Here is a 17,338-nt window from a genome sequence, read left to right as displayed (position 1 = left end):
GAGGGCCTAATACGCGAAGGTGGGTGTGTATGAACAGGGTAAGAGATTGTTAAGGGGGTTCCTTGGTTTCTCTCTTACAACTGAGCTTTGGGGTGTTGTGTTGAGCGAGGGAGAGTATAAAGCGAAATGTTGGATATCTGTTTACGTTGTACTAATCAATGTTAAGAGGCGTTGGGTTGGTTGCGAGTGTTTAATGGCGACATGTGGAATGGAAGTGCGTTGGGATATTTGGGCTCGAAATACACTTCGGTTATTCGTCGCGCTGGAAGTAGAATTGCCGTCCCCCTTTATTGTTGTGAGTTTTATACCTTTCAAAGCTTCCTTTCTAAGGGTATATAGATATCTGAGATATCCCAATCCTCTGGTCTCCTTTCCAAACAGGCCTATTGAAAAAAAAGTGATATGATAGATGAAAGGAATGAAAAATGAAAACATGGCATTGTAAATCGAAAAGAGACTTGGAAAATAAAAATGCAGCCCAAAGCCAGACAAAATGACCACATCGGTGTCGGTTTATCACAATGTCATTCTTTAACGGTACCATCTCTACAGAACATAAAGTCAGTTCTCAAAGTGTATTTAGTTCCCTGTAAGACTTCATCGCCAGAATGAGCCAACCCTCTGTGCTGAAAGACCAAGACAGAGCCAGTTTGCGGGTTAACGCTGAAAGTGCGTGCGTCATCCGAGTCGATGAATGGAGGGAAGAAGGTAGTTGCGCCACCACGTAAAGGTAGGGAGTTGACCTGATCGTCACTAACAGCAGATAAGTCTGCCATCTTCCTGTCACCTGGTTCACCATTCAGATACAGATGCAGCGTGAAAAAGGATATTTCCTCTCCACCTGGAGTAACATAGGGGCCATCCATGTGAGGACGAAAGTATTCGCCACGGTAATATCGCAGGAAGCGAAGGCGTTCATTGAGTCTAGAAAGGCGCCAGGTTTCCTGACGTTGGGCAGGCCCGCGGCAGAAGATGGATGAGACATCCCGAAGGACTTCGATGTCATCTTGGATAAAGGGGCGGATTCGAGAAAGAATGCGCGCCGCTAGCCAGGGGCAGTCCCAGAGGATGCGGGAGCAGCGTCGAGTATCGGTATGGAGCATTTGTTGCCCGTTTCCCACGTTGATCAGGGCTTGATCCCACTTGGGAGTTTTGTTTGAGTCAGAGATGGTAGACTCCTCAGCAGCCCGGATAAGGAGATCGCATTCTTCTTTGGAGAGGAGGTCATCCACCATGAGCGCATAATGGCCCTCGTACTCTGGAAATGCGCTGTTGGTTTTGGTGAAGTCGATGCGTCGGGAAGATGCATTCTGAGGATCCGCGCAAAGAAAATCCTCTGGCAGCCAGGAGGGTCTTTCATGGGAGGTAGCCATTGTAAGGAAGGGTTGTTTTCTTCTTTGATACTGTCTTATCTATTGAATACCCTTTTAATGAGGAATCTCAACTGCTGAACTAGACACAAAGAATCAGAATAACTTTGAAACCCAGGTCAAGGTCCCTTCGTCTATTATCTTTCTACCTGGTAATTAGTCAGTCCATCAACTGGCAGAGTCAGACAGAGCATGGATGCCTAATATCACTAAAACTCGTGGAGATGCCTATTAATCGTGCCGCTGCGCAACCCACACCTCGTGTGGGTGCGCCACACCAAAACGATAAAAACATCAAAACGATAAAAATCTTGAATCACATCCTCATTATTGCACTCTATATCAACAACCAGTAGCTAATCTATAATAAAAAGATTATCTACATCATTCCCAGTATGTGTGCCATCTCTAAATCGATTTAATCCCTCTTCTGTCAGTGGTGTTGAGTGGGTTATTGCCAATTTTCATGGGACCAACTCCAAGCCTCCGTCACTCCTTATTCTGCTCTTTTTCAGCTTCATTATCCTTACGCCGCTTGATTTTTCTATTGGCATCTTTAGTAGTGAGGACTCCCCCTACTTGAACCTGGCGATGGGTTGTTTTAGCTCTGCGGCGTTTACTGGCGTTGAGAAAGTTCTCTAATTCAGTGGTCTGTTGCTCATTAAGTTCCGCGTGGATTAGACTTGCTTTGAATATCTTGTTCAAACGACGTGTCAAGGTGGGTGATTTCAAATCAAGAGTATCTCTAATACTTTGTATGGCGTTTTCCGCAATATTGATATGGCGTTTCAGCTTTTGGATTGTCTTTGGTGAGGATAGCTGAGAAGAAGAGGTAGGTATGTGATCTGAATCATTCTCATCTTCATAAATCTGCATTGGAGGAGGTGATGAGATTCGCTGCTTAAGAGTGTCAGGAACTCGGTCGGGATTCCATGGATATATGCCACGTTGAGCCCATCCTGCAGCTATTGTATCGGGTTTAAAGGTCTGCTTTCGCATAGCTGAGAGGTCTTGTAGGAACTGCCGTTTTTCATACTTAACAAGACCATGGCGTGCGGCATAGTTGACTGCTTTTGAATGGTAATGCTTATATTGCTGAAATGGTAGACTATCCAGAGGTTGTAGCAAATGAGTGGCATGCGATGGAAATCCATATAGAATTATCTTATGAAGATCCGCGTATTATATGAACTCCTCCGTGATATGAGATCCATGATTATCCATTAAAAGCAATTGATGACTTCCTTTCTGTTTCTTTTCTGTAGCAGTATTGAAATGTTTGAGCCATTCAAATCCAATCTCATCATTTGTAAATCCAGTATCTGATATAGCAATTCTATAATTGCTGGGCAAATCTGTCTGTGTATACCAATCCTCCAAGTGTGTTTTGGAGGCCAAGATTATCAATGGCGGAATGACATGATTATCCATGGATACACATTCAATGACTGTAATCAAACCTCTTGAAAAGGATGAAGGAATGATGGAATTAGCTTCTTTAAAAGCAGTTATAACCCATTCTTCACATCCTTGTCCTTCTTGAAATCCAATCTCATCGAAGTTGTATGTGTCACAGGCGTGAAATTGATACTGCTCAAATAGAATCCGGAGACGTTCAAACCATGTATTGATATATCCAATATCTTCAACTGCCACTCTCTTTGGATCCATTGGCTTCTGTTTCACCCTCTTATACTCAGGTAGGCGTTCAATGAACCTATAAGTCCACATCTTGCTGACTTTTGAAGGAGAGGTAGTAGGATCTATGTGCTGATGTCTGAGCATTGAATTTGCGAAATCTTCAATGTGTTCGGCTGTGGGAGGACAATTCTTTTCATCAAGCAGCTTGACCCATCGTTTAATTGCATCCTCCTGACTCTCATTTAATCTCTTGTTAACTGGAATCTTTGCAGTATTCGGATTCCTTCCATTGATACGCGCTCGGAGACGTTGATAAGGAACCTCAAATTCTCGTGACAGAGGCAGTATTTTGGAATTTGGGTTTTTTTGGTGGTAAGCGACAGCTTTTTGAATACGGTCTTCAATATTTTTATCCTTATTTGACATTGTGGTGAGTTATTAATTGATGAAGATTATGAAGATGATGAAATTGCAAAATTTTTATCGTTTTGGTGTTTTTATCGTTTTGGTGTGGCGCACCCACACGAGGTGTGGGTTGCGCAGCGGCACGATTAGTGGGAGAGATCCATGGTGTGCAGAGTTGACAGCTGACGGGCTAGATGCAACCACCCAGCAGAGTTAATTCTTTTCTCTGTAAATTCCAAGTTGTATGTACAGCACATATATATCTCATTAGATCCCTGTTCAAGACTGTTTTTCATGTTCACTGGAGATAAATAAATTCCGTCAGTCTTCAGGTTCACGTTTGCTGCTTTCTGAGCTGAAAAGTCGCATCAACATTGTCCCGAGATTGTCCCGAGATTACCCCGGATCATCCGTTATCGCTGTTTTGGTGACGTAATGTGACGTAATTTGCTCCACAGCACCGAAACAAATCCGGGGTAAACCAGGCCAAGCCAGGCCAAAATCACGCCAAATGGCGCTAGTATCCAGTCCCGTTACCGGTTCGTACCACAATACGTCACAGGTCTCTAGGACGCAACTTTTCCTCTTTGGGAATATCTTCAACTTCAAACCTCCGACTTCATCTTTCAACGTCGTCCCTTCATCTCCTCAACTCTTCACCCATTCTACATCTTTGACCTCTTGAAGTTTCATTGTCCTCTTCTATCCAGTCCCTTCACCAGCTGAAAGTTCCACTGTCTCTTTTGCGGTCTTGTCTGTTTCAGTGTTTTCAATCACCCAGCTCCAAGGTTCAGCCATCGAATCAACCTCCACCTAAAGCACGTTCTCTCCTGCAAGCTACCTTGGCCCCGCTGTTTCTGCTCTCTCGCCACCTCACACCGTACTGGATCCGGTCCCCCGGACTTTCAATCCCATCTTATTGCTCCTCCCTCTAGCATTCCTAGCATTTGACTATCATTTCAGCTCTTCCCTTTGCGTACTTGTCCACTAGGATTTACCCCTCTTCGCTGGCCCCCTCCTGCCCCTTTTTCCAGAGGCGAGGATCAGGTCATGTAATCCTGCTGACATCTTTCCTCTAACACAGTAGTTAGTTTCTGGTTTGTTTCTCTTTGTCGACAACTTTATTGCATCTTGAGAACGACTTCTATATACTATTCTGTTGTTATCGTGGGCCTCACAACGCCCATTGATCAAGACCGAAACACAATTGGGGCCATATTATTATAGCTTACCGGTATTTCTGCCGGCTACCCATTTGCTCCCTGTGTCATGTCCGAAAAGCGTTCGAATTCACCGCCTTCAACTGCTCCAGCTCTTCCTCCGGGCCGCCGTGCTTCCATTGCTTCCGGCACCTCCTTCTCAGAGCTCTTCTCAAGACCTGCCAATGCTGCCCCTCAGCAACCACCCCCAAGTCCCTCCATAAATATCCCGGGTTCTATCATATCCTCTGCTAGTGCTCAGGCGCAGCAGCGTCGCCGTATGTCGATTACCACTTTGGGTCTCTCGGGCTCTCCTACTCAGTCGTCTCCTTTCAGTAGTGCCAAAGCTATGCGTCGTGAAAGCGTTTCGAGCTCGGTTTTATCTGGATCACCAAACATGGAAGATTCTGTGATAGAGGAAAATGAAAATGATACACCAATGACTTCCCCTTCCACACCGTTTGCTCGTCGTCTCTCCTTTGGAGCTCAAGCATTCCGGGAACGTGTTGGCGGTGGATGTTCAAATGGTAGATATCCCTCTGGGAATCCTGCCTTGGCAAGGAAACGAGCCCTGTCCACTGCCAACAGCACATCCTTTTTGGCCTTCCCCACTGATGTGGCTGCTGCAAGTACATCTACAAACAATCCCCAGAACAATAAATCTAACTCCTCTTTTTGGCGTTCTGTAGGCGAAGGCTTTAATTGGCCGGAAGCCCTTCGGAGTCGTGCTGAACGTGCTCCTTCGCTGGGAGTTTTTCCCCCAACGTCTCCAACTTTAACGCAGGGATCACCACCTAGCCCTTCTTCCACGTATTCTCAGCACCACAGACGAGCTGCTTCCGTTGCAACAATGGAACAACCTACAACACTTCCTCCTGAGAGTGCACAGAAACTGAAGCAACAGCCAAAACAGAGGCCAAAACCTGACTACTTCCAAGAGAAGATACTGAGGGGTGACTTCATGGACTAAGGTCTGCATTACATTTTGCTTTCCTTCAGTATATGCTTCTCTACTTTTTATATTATCTTTGCCTCGTTGTCAAAATTTATTTGACATATTGGGAAATAAAATAAGACCTGCAGACAAGACCAAGAAGGAAAGCTCCTGAAAATCTGGCGCCGGTCGTCAGGTATTGATAAAGGATTGCTTCAATTGGGTACATTCCAACAGCATCCTTTGTTGCTATCTCCAATCGAGATACAATGACAACCCCCACACTGGAATTGATGGAAACATCGAGCAATCGTGACCACCTTATAGCGCCGCGAGGATGATCCCATTTTCCATTCTTGCATAATATTAGTTTCTAAGACTGCTGCACATCGGAATTTCCCTTGCCTTCTTTCCCATTTTTCAGTTCCCTACTTGTTTTTTAAATTGTAGTCCAATGTTGTCCATAGGCCACTGTGTGTGGACTTTTCCCTTATTTCCTATTTGAGATGGTTTTATAAGTATTTTTCAGTTCAACGTTGTCTGCGGAAGAGAGATTTTCTGAAGGTGCATATTTCCACTTGCTATTTGATGCCCCTATTATTTAAGAAGCGCAAGACTAAAGGACATTTTTTCATTCCGAGCCGGATTTGAACTATAGTGTCGTGGCGGGTTTTCTGTATCTTTTAGCTACCCCAGCTTTGAATATATTAAAATCAGACTGCCTCTCTCAGAAGTTTTGTTTTATTAACTTAGTTCAACATTGTCCCCGCCATCTTTTGAACAAAAGGAGGTTTGTTTTAAGGCAAAGTCAACGTTGGAAGGTTAGTTGGGTCGCTGGTAGAGAGAGTGCAGGTGCCTTCTGGAGACGCCATCTGCAAGCACCAAGGACGCGAATTGATGAGTATTCATTTGCCAACTCCAACTAAGCCTTTTATATTATATCATATTATATTATTTCTGTTGCATTAGCATACAGTACTGTACATGTGTCAAGCTTCTATCGACGATAGCACTGTAGAACAATTAACATGCCGCAAGAGGAGGGAGTTTGATGTCTGTGAGGAAATACAAGAAGACAATGGTCCTAAAGGCATTATTTCTATAGGATTTGATAAAAAGAACAGGGTTGAAGAAAATGGGTAAAAGTATATGTCTACATTCTACAAAAATAATACAAGGTTAAGAGGAAAAGTATGAAAGACGATGTGTGGCATCGACATTAACAGTCCATAGTACTCACTCCATTTGCCAATGAAAGAGCATGCCAAAAGCGGGACTGGTTGACTGCCAACCTGCAACTCATTCATCCATTTAACAATGCAAAATGTCTAATAGGGTATGTTATTCGTCAGCAGCTGGAACTGATCGTAACCCTTCGTTGACATGCTCATGTAACTCTTCTTCACCAACTCTCGCATATACTCAGCAGCCTCACGCTCTGTCTTCTCCAGCACGAATCTGTCACGGAAATTCTTCATCGTGTCAGGTTTAAAGCACGGCAGGCCACTGTCAAGCATCAGCATCACAATATGTGACAACTTGGTCGCATATGGTCTTGAGGCGAGGAATGCTTTGATGACCAGCGACTCAAACCAGCGGTATGACTGCGAATATGTTGGGTGGCTATTAAGGGATAGCCCACCACCACCAGCTGATGAGGAGCCACCTGAGTTGGAGGGAGGACTCTGCCCGCCCATTACAGCAATCATTTCCGACGTAAGCTTGAATGGGGCGCGTTCGAACCGGACGCCACCAGGGGCAATATCGAAGCAGAAGCCAAAGTCAATATGGATGATATGACCAGCGTCATCGATCATGATGTTTCCATTGTGACGATCCTTGAATTGTAGAAGGTATGATATGACTGAGTATGCAGCCATACTTTTGACGAAATTGCTCCTTGCCTCTTGGAAACGAGTCGACTGCTCTCCGCCATATTTGGATATAAAGTAATCATAGAGACCATTGACGGCTTCGCGACCTAGCATATCTCGTGAGATCGAATTGGGTAGCACATCGATTACACCGCACCCGGGTGCCGTGGCTGTTACCCGATAAGGGTAAACAAACGCATCTAATCCAACTGTTGTGAAAATGCTGCGGAAAGCTGCGATCATCTGTAGTGCTAACACGTCCTGGCGACAGTCGTCACCGACCTTGAAGATAGCTGACTGCCAGACTTCGTAAGTCGACTCTGATTCTTCCTGACTATCTGCACTTTGCAACGCCGACTCATCAACACTTGCTTTGCGTTGTGAATCGTCTGCGATAGCTTTAGGCATTGTCACCCCGTTACCATTGCCATTCTCCTCCTTCTTTTTGGTCTTTTTGATCCGGAATGTCGCCATGTATGGGGCCTTTGCATGGCTCTGCAAAGGTTTTCCGGACTTTCGATCAATCCCAACAACTACACCGTCTGGATTGCTCGGCAGATATACTCCAACTTCTACCTGGATCTGGCGCAATTCCTCTTCGATTTTTTGCTTTTTCTCTGGCTTACTGCGCTTTATATAAGGCCGTAACTTCCCGGAAATGCCAGTGATTTCATTGAAGAAAGAGAATTCCTTTTCGTAGAAGATTCGATCCTCTTCTGAGAAGTGGCTTATCAACTTATCTAAGAACTTGTCTAGGACAGGCTTGATAAGATCGGGCTATAAAAAGTGAATGACTGTTAGTTCAAGTCTTGCATTTATGTTTCAAGAAACAGTGGAGGAAAGGAAAATGGGGAGGGCACCATACAATCTGAGCATCTTCGTCCTTATAAGAATTGGCTTTCATGTTCCAGATAACTTGGTGAGCAAAATGCTGTGACAACTGCGCGGCTTCGAATATGAAACGCTCAACATAACCCAAAGCATCGTGTCGCAAGGCCTGGACGAGCTGAGGAATGTAAAAAAAGCTAACATCCACAGAGTGGCTTTCTAAGGCCCTCATGGCATATTGAATGATAAAGGGATGGTTGACATACGTCGGCAAGAAATACGTTACCGCCGCAATGGGGTTTACGGGAGCCCAGTAGAGCAGATACTTGAGTTGGAAGGACACATCAGGGGGTAGTTCAGTGCCAATCAGTATCTCCAGGCTATCGGGATCATCGATAGCCTTTTCGGGGAAATTAAGTAATAGCCAGCGCACGTCGCTTTTGAGCTTTGGGAATGGAAACCGCGCGGCAAGTTGCATTGCCAACCCATGGTTTTCAGCCCATGCCAACCGCATCAGAGAAGATATAACCTGCGAACTATGTGAGAAATATGTTTCCCTCAAAGTGGGCGTCTTACAGGTGGAACATACCTCGGGGTCGATTTTATTCACCGAGCCTGAAATGTAGTGCCTCTTCTCATGCTCCAGTGGGGAAAGCCATACCCGTAGACGATATCGCTCGTTTTCAACTAATATTCGAACTAATTCTTGTTTGGCTTGAAGAGATCTTCTAGTACTCGATGCATCCGTGGCTATCCGCGCTGTACTTTCTAGAAGGGATTCAATGTCCTTAAGCACCTTATCCTCAGCCTTCATTTGCAGCCTGTTTCCTCCGAGGGACCACCTAAATATCTAAGTGTCAAAAATAAAATTCTAGTTAATGTTTCTCAGTTGAATAGAGAAGAGCTCACCGAGGTGGATGGCTGAACCATGTCAAAGCTGCAGAAAGAATTTGATCCTTCAACTTCCATAGTGCAACTTTCGTTTGAGATGTGCAATATCGAAGGACCTTCAAACCAAACAAAACAACGTGGAAATGGATTTCCCTAGCAAGCGGGTGGGCGTTTGTACTCTGTAGGCCCACTAGAGTGGCGCTTACCAGACGACTAAATATACGTTCGATATGAACACTACCTTGTCTGGTCGCGTTGAAATGGCTTTCGAAAAATTGCAAGATGCGGAAGTGGGGGGATATGATATTTTGCGCTTTGTTCTGCCGTTTCAGGATAATAGATTTGTCCGATGGAGAGAATTCCGTTTTTAACATAAACGGATCAACATATCTCAAAGAGCAGAATTGTCAGCTGAGGGATATTTGGGTTGAAAGAGGGCAGATTGTCACTCACTGAAAATCCGGGTTGAATATCCCCATCTTCTTGTGGATTGTTCGTTCCCATGCTTGCGCAACCTCTGTCAGAATTCTTGGTTCTGTGTGCGGATTTTCATGGATCACGCCCAACCAGAGCGAAATGCCCATTTTTATCGACTCCCTTGTAAACATCAGGAATGGGATATTGACAAGGTGTGATACAATAGAGGTTTGTGCTCCGCTGGAGCTACAAATCAATGCAGCAGCTCTTCGAAGTAAGTTCCGACAAATATCTAATGGGATCTTTTGGCCCTGAGAAATTCGAGATTCTAACTCGAGGAGCAATGTTTCGTTTTTTTTTACGGTGTTTACATAGTTTGGAGATGTTAGGTCGACCTTGGAAACTTGGTCGTTAGGATGTTCCCGATCCTTGTGGTTTAATGGCGGTGCTTCGGAATAGCGATACTCCTGGCGAGTTGTATACTGGGCAATGAAATCGGATGCCACATTGACAATCGAATTGTTATGAGAATCAATGGAGCCTAGAAAGAAGAATCAGTATAGGCTGAATGGTGAATATGGGAGTGAGGCCTTTATCTACCTAATCTTTGGTCGCTGGAGGGAATGGAAGAACCCAATTCCAGAGCGAAGGATCGCCCCATAGAGATATGTCCATAGGCACCGTCATCTTCGTAGTCCGAAAGATAGGTCTGAAGCAATCCCTTAACATCCAGCGGAGCAATATTCATAACCGTTGATACCCATGTTCGTGCAAGTTGATAAAACGTGGTGAAAGTACGTTTTCTAAATTCGTAGTTGTCCGATAATTCAATCTTTACGACCCCTCTTGCGGACGTGAAGGTAGACTTCCACTCGAACTCATCTAATTCCTCATCCAAACAAGACGACCACATAACGGTTAACAAATCCAAGAGAACAAAAAGCGATTTCTTCTCGCAGAGCGAAGAGGGACAGTGACCTATGATCTTGTTGGCATTGGTTGCCGCAACCTGTTGTACTTTATCAATTCGATGGCAGCAGGCGATAAAGGTATCTGCTAGTTGAGCGGAAATGTACGGGGCCGAAAACTTCGTTAAACGCCCTGAGAGAGATTTCTCAAGGTAAATAGAGACGATTTTGTCCGCGATGGCGTTCATGCAACTGCCTACATCTGTGCTATTAAGGACAGGGTCAAGGAAATAGGTAAGGATTTTGGTGCAGTCGCCAGATGCCGCCCGAAGACTCTCGATCAGCAGGGTCGCGTTCAAAAAGATCGTCTTGGGATAACTCAACCGTCTGATATCAGATTCCGAATTTGGGAGCTCAGTGGAAAGTATCTTGCGCTGATCCGCGGTGTGTTGTTGAGTTGCTCCACGCCTCAGCACAGTGTTTAATTCAATATCGCTCTCCAATAACTCAACACGGTTTTCTGCTACCAGCGGCGGGGAGTGAACTGCAAGTATGCGGAGCTCCTGGTAATATTGCTGGGCAATTTCTGAACGAAGGGAAATACCATGGACTGCAATATTAAACCACACATCACGGAGCAGGGAGGGTATATCATGTTCGCTGGTACCGCTGGGGAGCTCCCAGTTATATTTATGTTTTGAAAACAGCATCGCAAGAGGTTTAACTAAGGGAATAATTTCTTCTGCAGAGAACTCTACTTCCTTCTGGCGATCCTTCTTCCTGTCAGTTACATCGCCTTTATTGACGATACTTTCAATAAGATGTAGTAGATATATCCGATAGTGGTGAGAATATTGATTCAAATTCTCCGCTAGATGATTTCTTGCTTTGTGAACCTACAATGGATAATTAGTGAATAACTGCCGGTTAACACAAATGAGGGATGGCAAAAATTACGTACGGCATCAATAATGAAAGTATTATTTTGCAGAAGGGCTTCGCTGTAGAAACGGGAATAAAACTTGAGAAGCAATTGGAACTCTGGTTCATCACTATGGAGAGCAAGAGCCGCTGTTTCCTCGATGATGCAGGCATTGACCACGGCATTAATTTTCCCGATCTTTTGCAACAACATCGACTGCGCCAATGCCACAATCTTACTATCGTTGCAGCTTGTAGCGATGGTAACTATGGCGTGCACCACGTTTCGGTACGTTGTTGAAGTTTCAGCATCTTCATTCAAGTTAAGAGATATCATGCTGCCGTCCGAGGTTTGAGGGTATGGCAGCACCAAGCTTCGAGGATTGGTGACGATACCGTCTGCCATAAGTTGGTACGTTTTCTCTGCTGTTGGACCAGAACTCAGGACGTTCCCCAAGGAATACAAGGTGCCAATGACTGTGTCCTGTGAAAGAAGGCGGAGGGTATTTGCTAAGCAGCGGGCGGCGACCACAACCGTCCCGCCACTTTGACCGTTGTGCACGATAAATTTGAGAAAACATCGGGTTGTATTCAGAGCCATCGAAGAAAAAAGCTTAGCTAGGACAGTTATTGATTTTAGAACCACTACAGCTAGCTCCCCATCAGCCATCTGGTCTGGGTTCAGCAACGTGTCCTCCAGCCAGGAAAAAAGGAGGTCAGCATCAGTCGAGTCCTCATCAATAATGACGCAATTCAGGAAGCTAACTAAGGCAAACGATTTCGCGGAGAAGGCGAGCCGTTGTTGCCATGCGGAGCCAAGTTGTAGATAATCAGCTCCATCCTCAAGTTGATGAATCTGTTCGGCGATTATTTCCGCTAGTGGTTGCACGAGGACGAGTTGGTCGGCCTGGTTCTGCTTTGTAACCTCCGCTCTACTAATATATTCATCCAGAAGGTCTATTTCAGAAATAGTTCGACCATCGGCACGGGCGGGCGAGGTCGAAGCTCTGATAAACCGCATGAATGCCTGTTGCAGAAGCATTGCGCCAAGTGGGCGCCCTCTTGACGCATAGCGTCGAGCATATCGTCGCCAGTCGAGCAGAACACGGTCTGGTAATTCTGAGTTACGGAGAGTCGATGAAACGGTTTCAACTGTTATCAAAAACTGTTCAGAAAGTATCAAGCGCAACTGGCGAATGATCTCAAGTCGTTCTTCGGGTGTCCAAAAGTTGGCATATACGGATGCCGCATCCAAAAATCCCACAAGAGACACAGTGATTGATGCCACCTCCACAACAGTCTGAGAGTCTCCTAGTTCCCGTTCGTCATTCGTGCGGTTTCGCAAAGCGGGTAGGGATTCAGTACCGTGGAGGCAATTATCGAGGTATGAGACGACGCTCTGGATTATCTCGCTCTGGTAACACGGAAACCTAGACCCCAGCGACAATAAGGCAACACTAAGGTTGTATGTCAACGCTTCCCATGGAGACGGTTTAATGTGATGAAGAAACGGGGATGGATGAAGCGGAAGGAGGTGCGAATTGGGGAGATATCCGGCGAGTTGGGTGACCAAATTTGTAGCTTGATCCAGGGATGACGGCTTGGAGGCTGCTTTACAAAGTGCTAGCAGAACGTCCAGTTCCCGAATAGTCTATTATTATAAAGGTTAAGATATTTCCATATACGACCCAGTGGTGCGCAGTAGAGGGGTGGTTACATACGAGCGGAGTGGACGAGAGAGGAGGTTGAGCTTTGGAAGCTCCATCGAAAAACCCGCCTGAGGACGACTGTGGACGACAGCAAGCCTTTCCTAGGCGATCAACGTCCGATATGCCCCCGCTATTATTCTCCGGATATCTTGAGGCTAACTGGGCAAGCTTGTCGAAGGCAGCACGCCGCAGATTGGAAGGCGGAGACCTGTAAACATGTTAGACAGTTTGGTTCGCAGTGGATGGACAGGAAAGCCATACATAATTCAAAGAGCTGCCTACAGCAGAGCCTGCAGAAGTCTATGAGGAGGAACAGCTAAAGCATTGGATTGTGTTCTGCGGATAGAAAATATTAGGCAAGAAAATGGTAAAAATATTCAGTAATAAGTTGAAAGATGAAGTTAAATAACTAACCAAAGAGAGTAAGTTAATGACGAAACCCCCGGTGATTATGTGGTGGTACATACCAGGTACGGCTATTGCCAGATAAAGTGCAGAGGGAACAAGGTATTAACTACCCTACGTACTGAAACAAGCTAAACAGTTAAACAATTTCTAAAGGAATACCTTGAATACTTTTAAACTCTCTACAACGAGATTATATAAATATCTATAAATGTATTTCGAATTCATGTACTCCGTATGCATCTCTAATTGGTAAATATATACAGAGCACTCAGTTGTAACTAAGGCTGTTAAATCTGCGAATCTTTTGTTCATTTCGTTCTTTTGAGATCCCCAGAAACTTGATTACAAGAACTGATCAAATCAGCCTCCTTTATCGACTGGCGTTTGGACCAGCTGCAGCATTTGAAGACTCCACTCCCAATTTTTAGCCCCAGAGTTGACAGAGCCTCAAGATTTATCAGCCGTTTAAGTGCATTGCAGACACTTCCAGACGGGCTGAACTGCGGCCTGGCGACGAACACTATTCTTTTCCCCTCAATTTCAGGCAGATTTTGACAGATTTGGCAGCAATTCAGTAATCATCTCACCTGTCCTCTAAATATTCACCCCACCCTTGAAGTTGACGTTCCCAATTCTTGTTGGGTCTCTTCTGCTTTCCGGCCTGTGCTTGACTCTTGTACCTACCTTGAACCCATCCGAGTTTCCAAATATAGGTATCCAAACCATAACACCAACATGCCCCCAAGCAAAGAGAAAAGTCATTTGAAACGAGGACGGGTAAGATAAGTGCCTACGTATAATTCCTTGTCTGTGACAACTCAATTTGCCTTATGATACCTGACGTCTCCGCGTTGTTTTTGGTTTGTTATTTTAGCCCAGCGCTGGTAACCAAACTGCTCAAGATTCTAAAAAACCTCGACGCTCTCAACGGATTTCCTCTCTCACACAAACAACCGCCACAAAACGAGGGTATCAGGCTTCCCCACTCATACATCAGGAGTCCACGGCTACGGAGATACAACAAAAACAGCAGACTATCACACCGCCAGAAGGGCATCCAAGCCAATTCCGTCACCACACTCCTGCTGCTGAGCTCCCCTTTTCAAGCCAACCTAATGATACACAAGCCCTCTCCCAATTTGTTTACCCTCCTAGAGCATATGCGGATGAAGTGGAAGATGAGACCGCAGAAGGCGTCTGGGGCTATCTCATTCCTCTCGACTCCAGATTTGGAGACCCATTAGTCTTGAAAAAGCGAGATGCCTTGGCCTCGCCTGCCATTAGGGCGGAGAAAAGCAGAAAAGGAGGATCTTCGAGGTCAAAACGTGGAAATCCTGCATTAGGGACACCTGCCCAAGAGCATACAAGTGGATATCTCATCGGGCGTCATTCAGAATGCGGTATGTTCTCTCAAGAGGGATCCAGACCAGAACGGAGTAACTGGAAGCGCCTTTGGACTAACTTCTTTTTGTTTTACCTTCGCTGCTGTAAAGATTTTGTTCTTGATATATGCACCATATCTAACCGACATGCTCTAATATATAATGAAAAGAAACGAGGTGATTCTGTGGCCATTTTGGAAGATCTGTCCAGCAACGGGACATTTATAAACGAGGCCATCGTGGGCCGCAATAAACGCCGTGAATTGGAAGATGGCGACGAAATAAACCTAGTGGATGACGCGCGATTCGTCTTCCGCTACCCCAAAACAAGAGACGCTAACAAATTTCGACAGCAATATCGCATCCTGCAGCAGCTGGGAAAAGGCCATTTTGCCACGGTCTATCTGTGCGTTGAAAGGTCGACTGGCGAAAAGTATGCAGTGAAGCGATTCGAAAAGCGACCGGGAGACTCACAAAGAGCCGACAACGACGGACTGCAGCAAGAAATTGCAGTATTAATGAGTGTCAATCATCCAAATGTGCTCTGTCTGAAAGATACATTCGATGAAAGTGATGGCGTTTACTTGGTCCTTGAACTTGCTCCGGAGGGCGAACTATTCAATTGGATCGTTGCACATAATAAACTTACAGAAAGAGAGGCTCGAAAGGTCTTCCTTCAACTTTTTAAAGGACTCAAATATCTCGTATGATATATTCTCTGATTCCTTTTCCAATTAAATCTCCTCTATAATTAGTTCCGTATCCCTAACTCTTGCGCGCAGCACGAACGGAACATTGTTCATCGGGACATTAAGCCGGAGAATATCCTCTTGGTGGACGAGCATCTGAATGTGAAACTGGCTGATTTTGGCCTTGCGAAGATAATAGGTGACGATTCGTTCACCACCACTTTGTAAGTTGCCAGGATTTTGAGATATTGTTCCTGTGGATGGAAAGGATATAAGAATGCTAATACTACCATTTCTCTTAGATGTGGTACACCAAGTTGTGAGTCTTGAATAACGACTTTGCCAAACTGTTGAAAATATACATTTTTGAGTGACTAACTGTGATCGTAGACGTTGCCCCTGAAATTCTTGAAGAAAACCCCAGACATCGCAAATATAGCCGGGCTGTCGACATTTGGTCTCTTGGTGTGGTTCTCTACATCTGCCTCTGCGGGTTCCCTCCCTTCTCGGACGAACTCTACACCCGTGAAAACCCATACACCTTAGCCGAGCAAATTAAACTGGGCAAATTCGATTACCCGTCTCCCTACTGGGACTCCGTAGAAGACCCAGCATTGGACCTTATCGACAGGATGCTTACAGTCGACCCGGGCAAGCGACTCACCATCGATGAGTGCCTGGAACACCCCTGGCTAACGGGCAGGGGTAAATATCTCAGCATAACCGACAGCACGGACGGTCTAACAGGCGCAATGGGCAAGCTCGACTTCTCCAAGCGTAAAATGGCCCGCGAGCGGACGTTGATAAGCAGCATCAACGAGCTACCATCGAGCCAGGTTATTTTCGGTGATACCACAACCGGCACGAGTGGACGCAGGCAAGTGAGGGTATTTGACCGTAACGAAGCTAGCAGACGGATGCACAATCATACACCGAAAGGAGCGAAGGTGAGACAGGAGCCTGGACCGGCGGCCAATCGGGGTGCGGCCAACTTCATGCATTTGGGAGGGCGGGGTGATCCAACATTGTACAGTGATGATTTTGATGAGCGGTATACCCGGGGCCGACGGAGATGAACGTGGTCTCACTGACGGAGGGAGATGTGTGTCTTTCCTTTTTGTGAGTCTTCTGCACTTGATTCCTTTGCTTTGAGCAGCCATCTAGTATTCGAGATTTCTTTCTTTCTTTTTTTTTTTTGTTTTGTGCAGATGTGAGAATATGTATGGCTATCTACCCATGTGTACGGTAGGGTAGCTTTTGCTAGGTGTTTCTTCTTGGTTACTCCTGAAGGGAGCTCCTATTTTATTTTCTATATCCATTCCTTTTACATTGTCCAGGCAGTGATGCTGCTTAATTTGGGATTGGAGGATTTGCTATTCTTTCTGATTTGACTTGGATTCACTTTTTAATGCAACGGCTGTAGAAAAAAAAAAGGCGGAGGGGACACACAATGGTACCCCAGATATATACTAGATATTCTCAAACTAAACCTCATACTGAGTGAAAATATTACTGTAGTATTTTGAATATTGACTTTGAAACTCTATACAGCGATTTATTAGATATAAAACTTAGTTCTTATCAAAATGTGGGTGAGAGAATGGATAACAAGAAGATGATTTATCATACTTTTCACAAAAGCAAATTTAGAAGATAATTCTCATTTGATTAGACTCAGCACTCATTGAACAAGTATTTCATCTTCGGTTTCGGTCAATCAGTATGAATTTGTAAGTTCATATATGAGAGATTGATCATTCAA

General features: G+C 45.1%; 4 protein-coding genes across 4 annotated transcripts; 2 read left to right on the top strand and 2 right to left on the bottom strand.

Moving 5' to 3' along the window:
• Positions 1–524: 524 nt before the first annotated feature.
• PADG_04007 (uncharacterized protein) lies at positions 525–1,373 on the bottom strand (the record flags this gene model as incomplete). The annotated part of the gene is made up of 1 exon (XM_010761381.1): positions 525–1,373. One exon carries the CDS (start codon positions 1,371–1,373, stop codon positions 525–527), a length of 849 nt encoding a protein of 282 aa, XP_010759683.1.
• A 3,312-nt stretch (positions 1,374–4,685) lies between these two features.
• Positions 4,686–5,585, top strand: PADG_04006 (uncharacterized protein; the record flags this gene model as incomplete). The annotated part of the gene is made up of 1 exon (XM_010761380.1): positions 4,686–5,585. The coding sequence occupies one exon, from the start codon at positions 4,686–4,688 to the stop codon at positions 5,583–5,585; it is 900 nt and encodes a 299-aa protein (XP_010759682.1).
• A 1,292-nt stretch (positions 5,586–6,877) lies between these two features.
• PADG_04005 (1-phosphatidylinositol 4-kinase STT4) lies at positions 6,878–13,817 on the bottom strand (the record flags this gene model as incomplete). Its single annotated transcript, XM_010760976.1, has 9 exons — positions 6,878–8,200; positions 8,289–8,780; positions 8,841–9,093; positions 9,161–9,532; positions 9,596–10,100; positions 10,160–11,363; positions 11,429–13,039; positions 13,110–13,305; positions 13,735–13,817. The coding sequence occupies 9 exons, from the start codon at positions 13,815–13,817 to the stop codon at positions 6,878–6,880; spliced, it is 6,039 nt and encodes a 2,012-aa protein (XP_010759278.1).
• Positions 13,818–14,240: 423 nt separating this feature from the next.
• Positions 14,241–16,652, top strand: PADG_04004 (CAMK/RAD53 protein kinase; the record flags this gene model as incomplete). The annotated part of the gene is made up of 6 exons (XM_010761379.1): positions 14,241–14,282; positions 14,380–14,905; positions 14,999–15,591; positions 15,670–15,800; positions 15,879–15,895; positions 15,967–16,652. The coding sequence occupies 6 exons, from the start codon at positions 14,241–14,243 to the stop codon at positions 16,650–16,652; spliced, it is 1,995 nt and encodes a 664-aa protein (XP_010759681.1).
• Between the last annotated feature and the right edge of the window lie 686 nt (positions 16,653–17,338).

The sequence above is a fragment of the Paracoccidioides brasiliensis genome (genome assembly GCF_000150735.1).
Source record: "Paracoccidioides brasiliensis Pb18 unplaced genomic scaffold supercont2.4, whole genome shotgun sequence".
Taxonomy (NCBI): Eukaryota; Fungi; Ascomycota; class Eurotiomycetes; order Onygenales; family Ajellomycetaceae; genus Paracoccidioides; species Paracoccidioides brasiliensis.
This window is presented reverse-complemented; position numbering and strand designations above follow the sequence as displayed.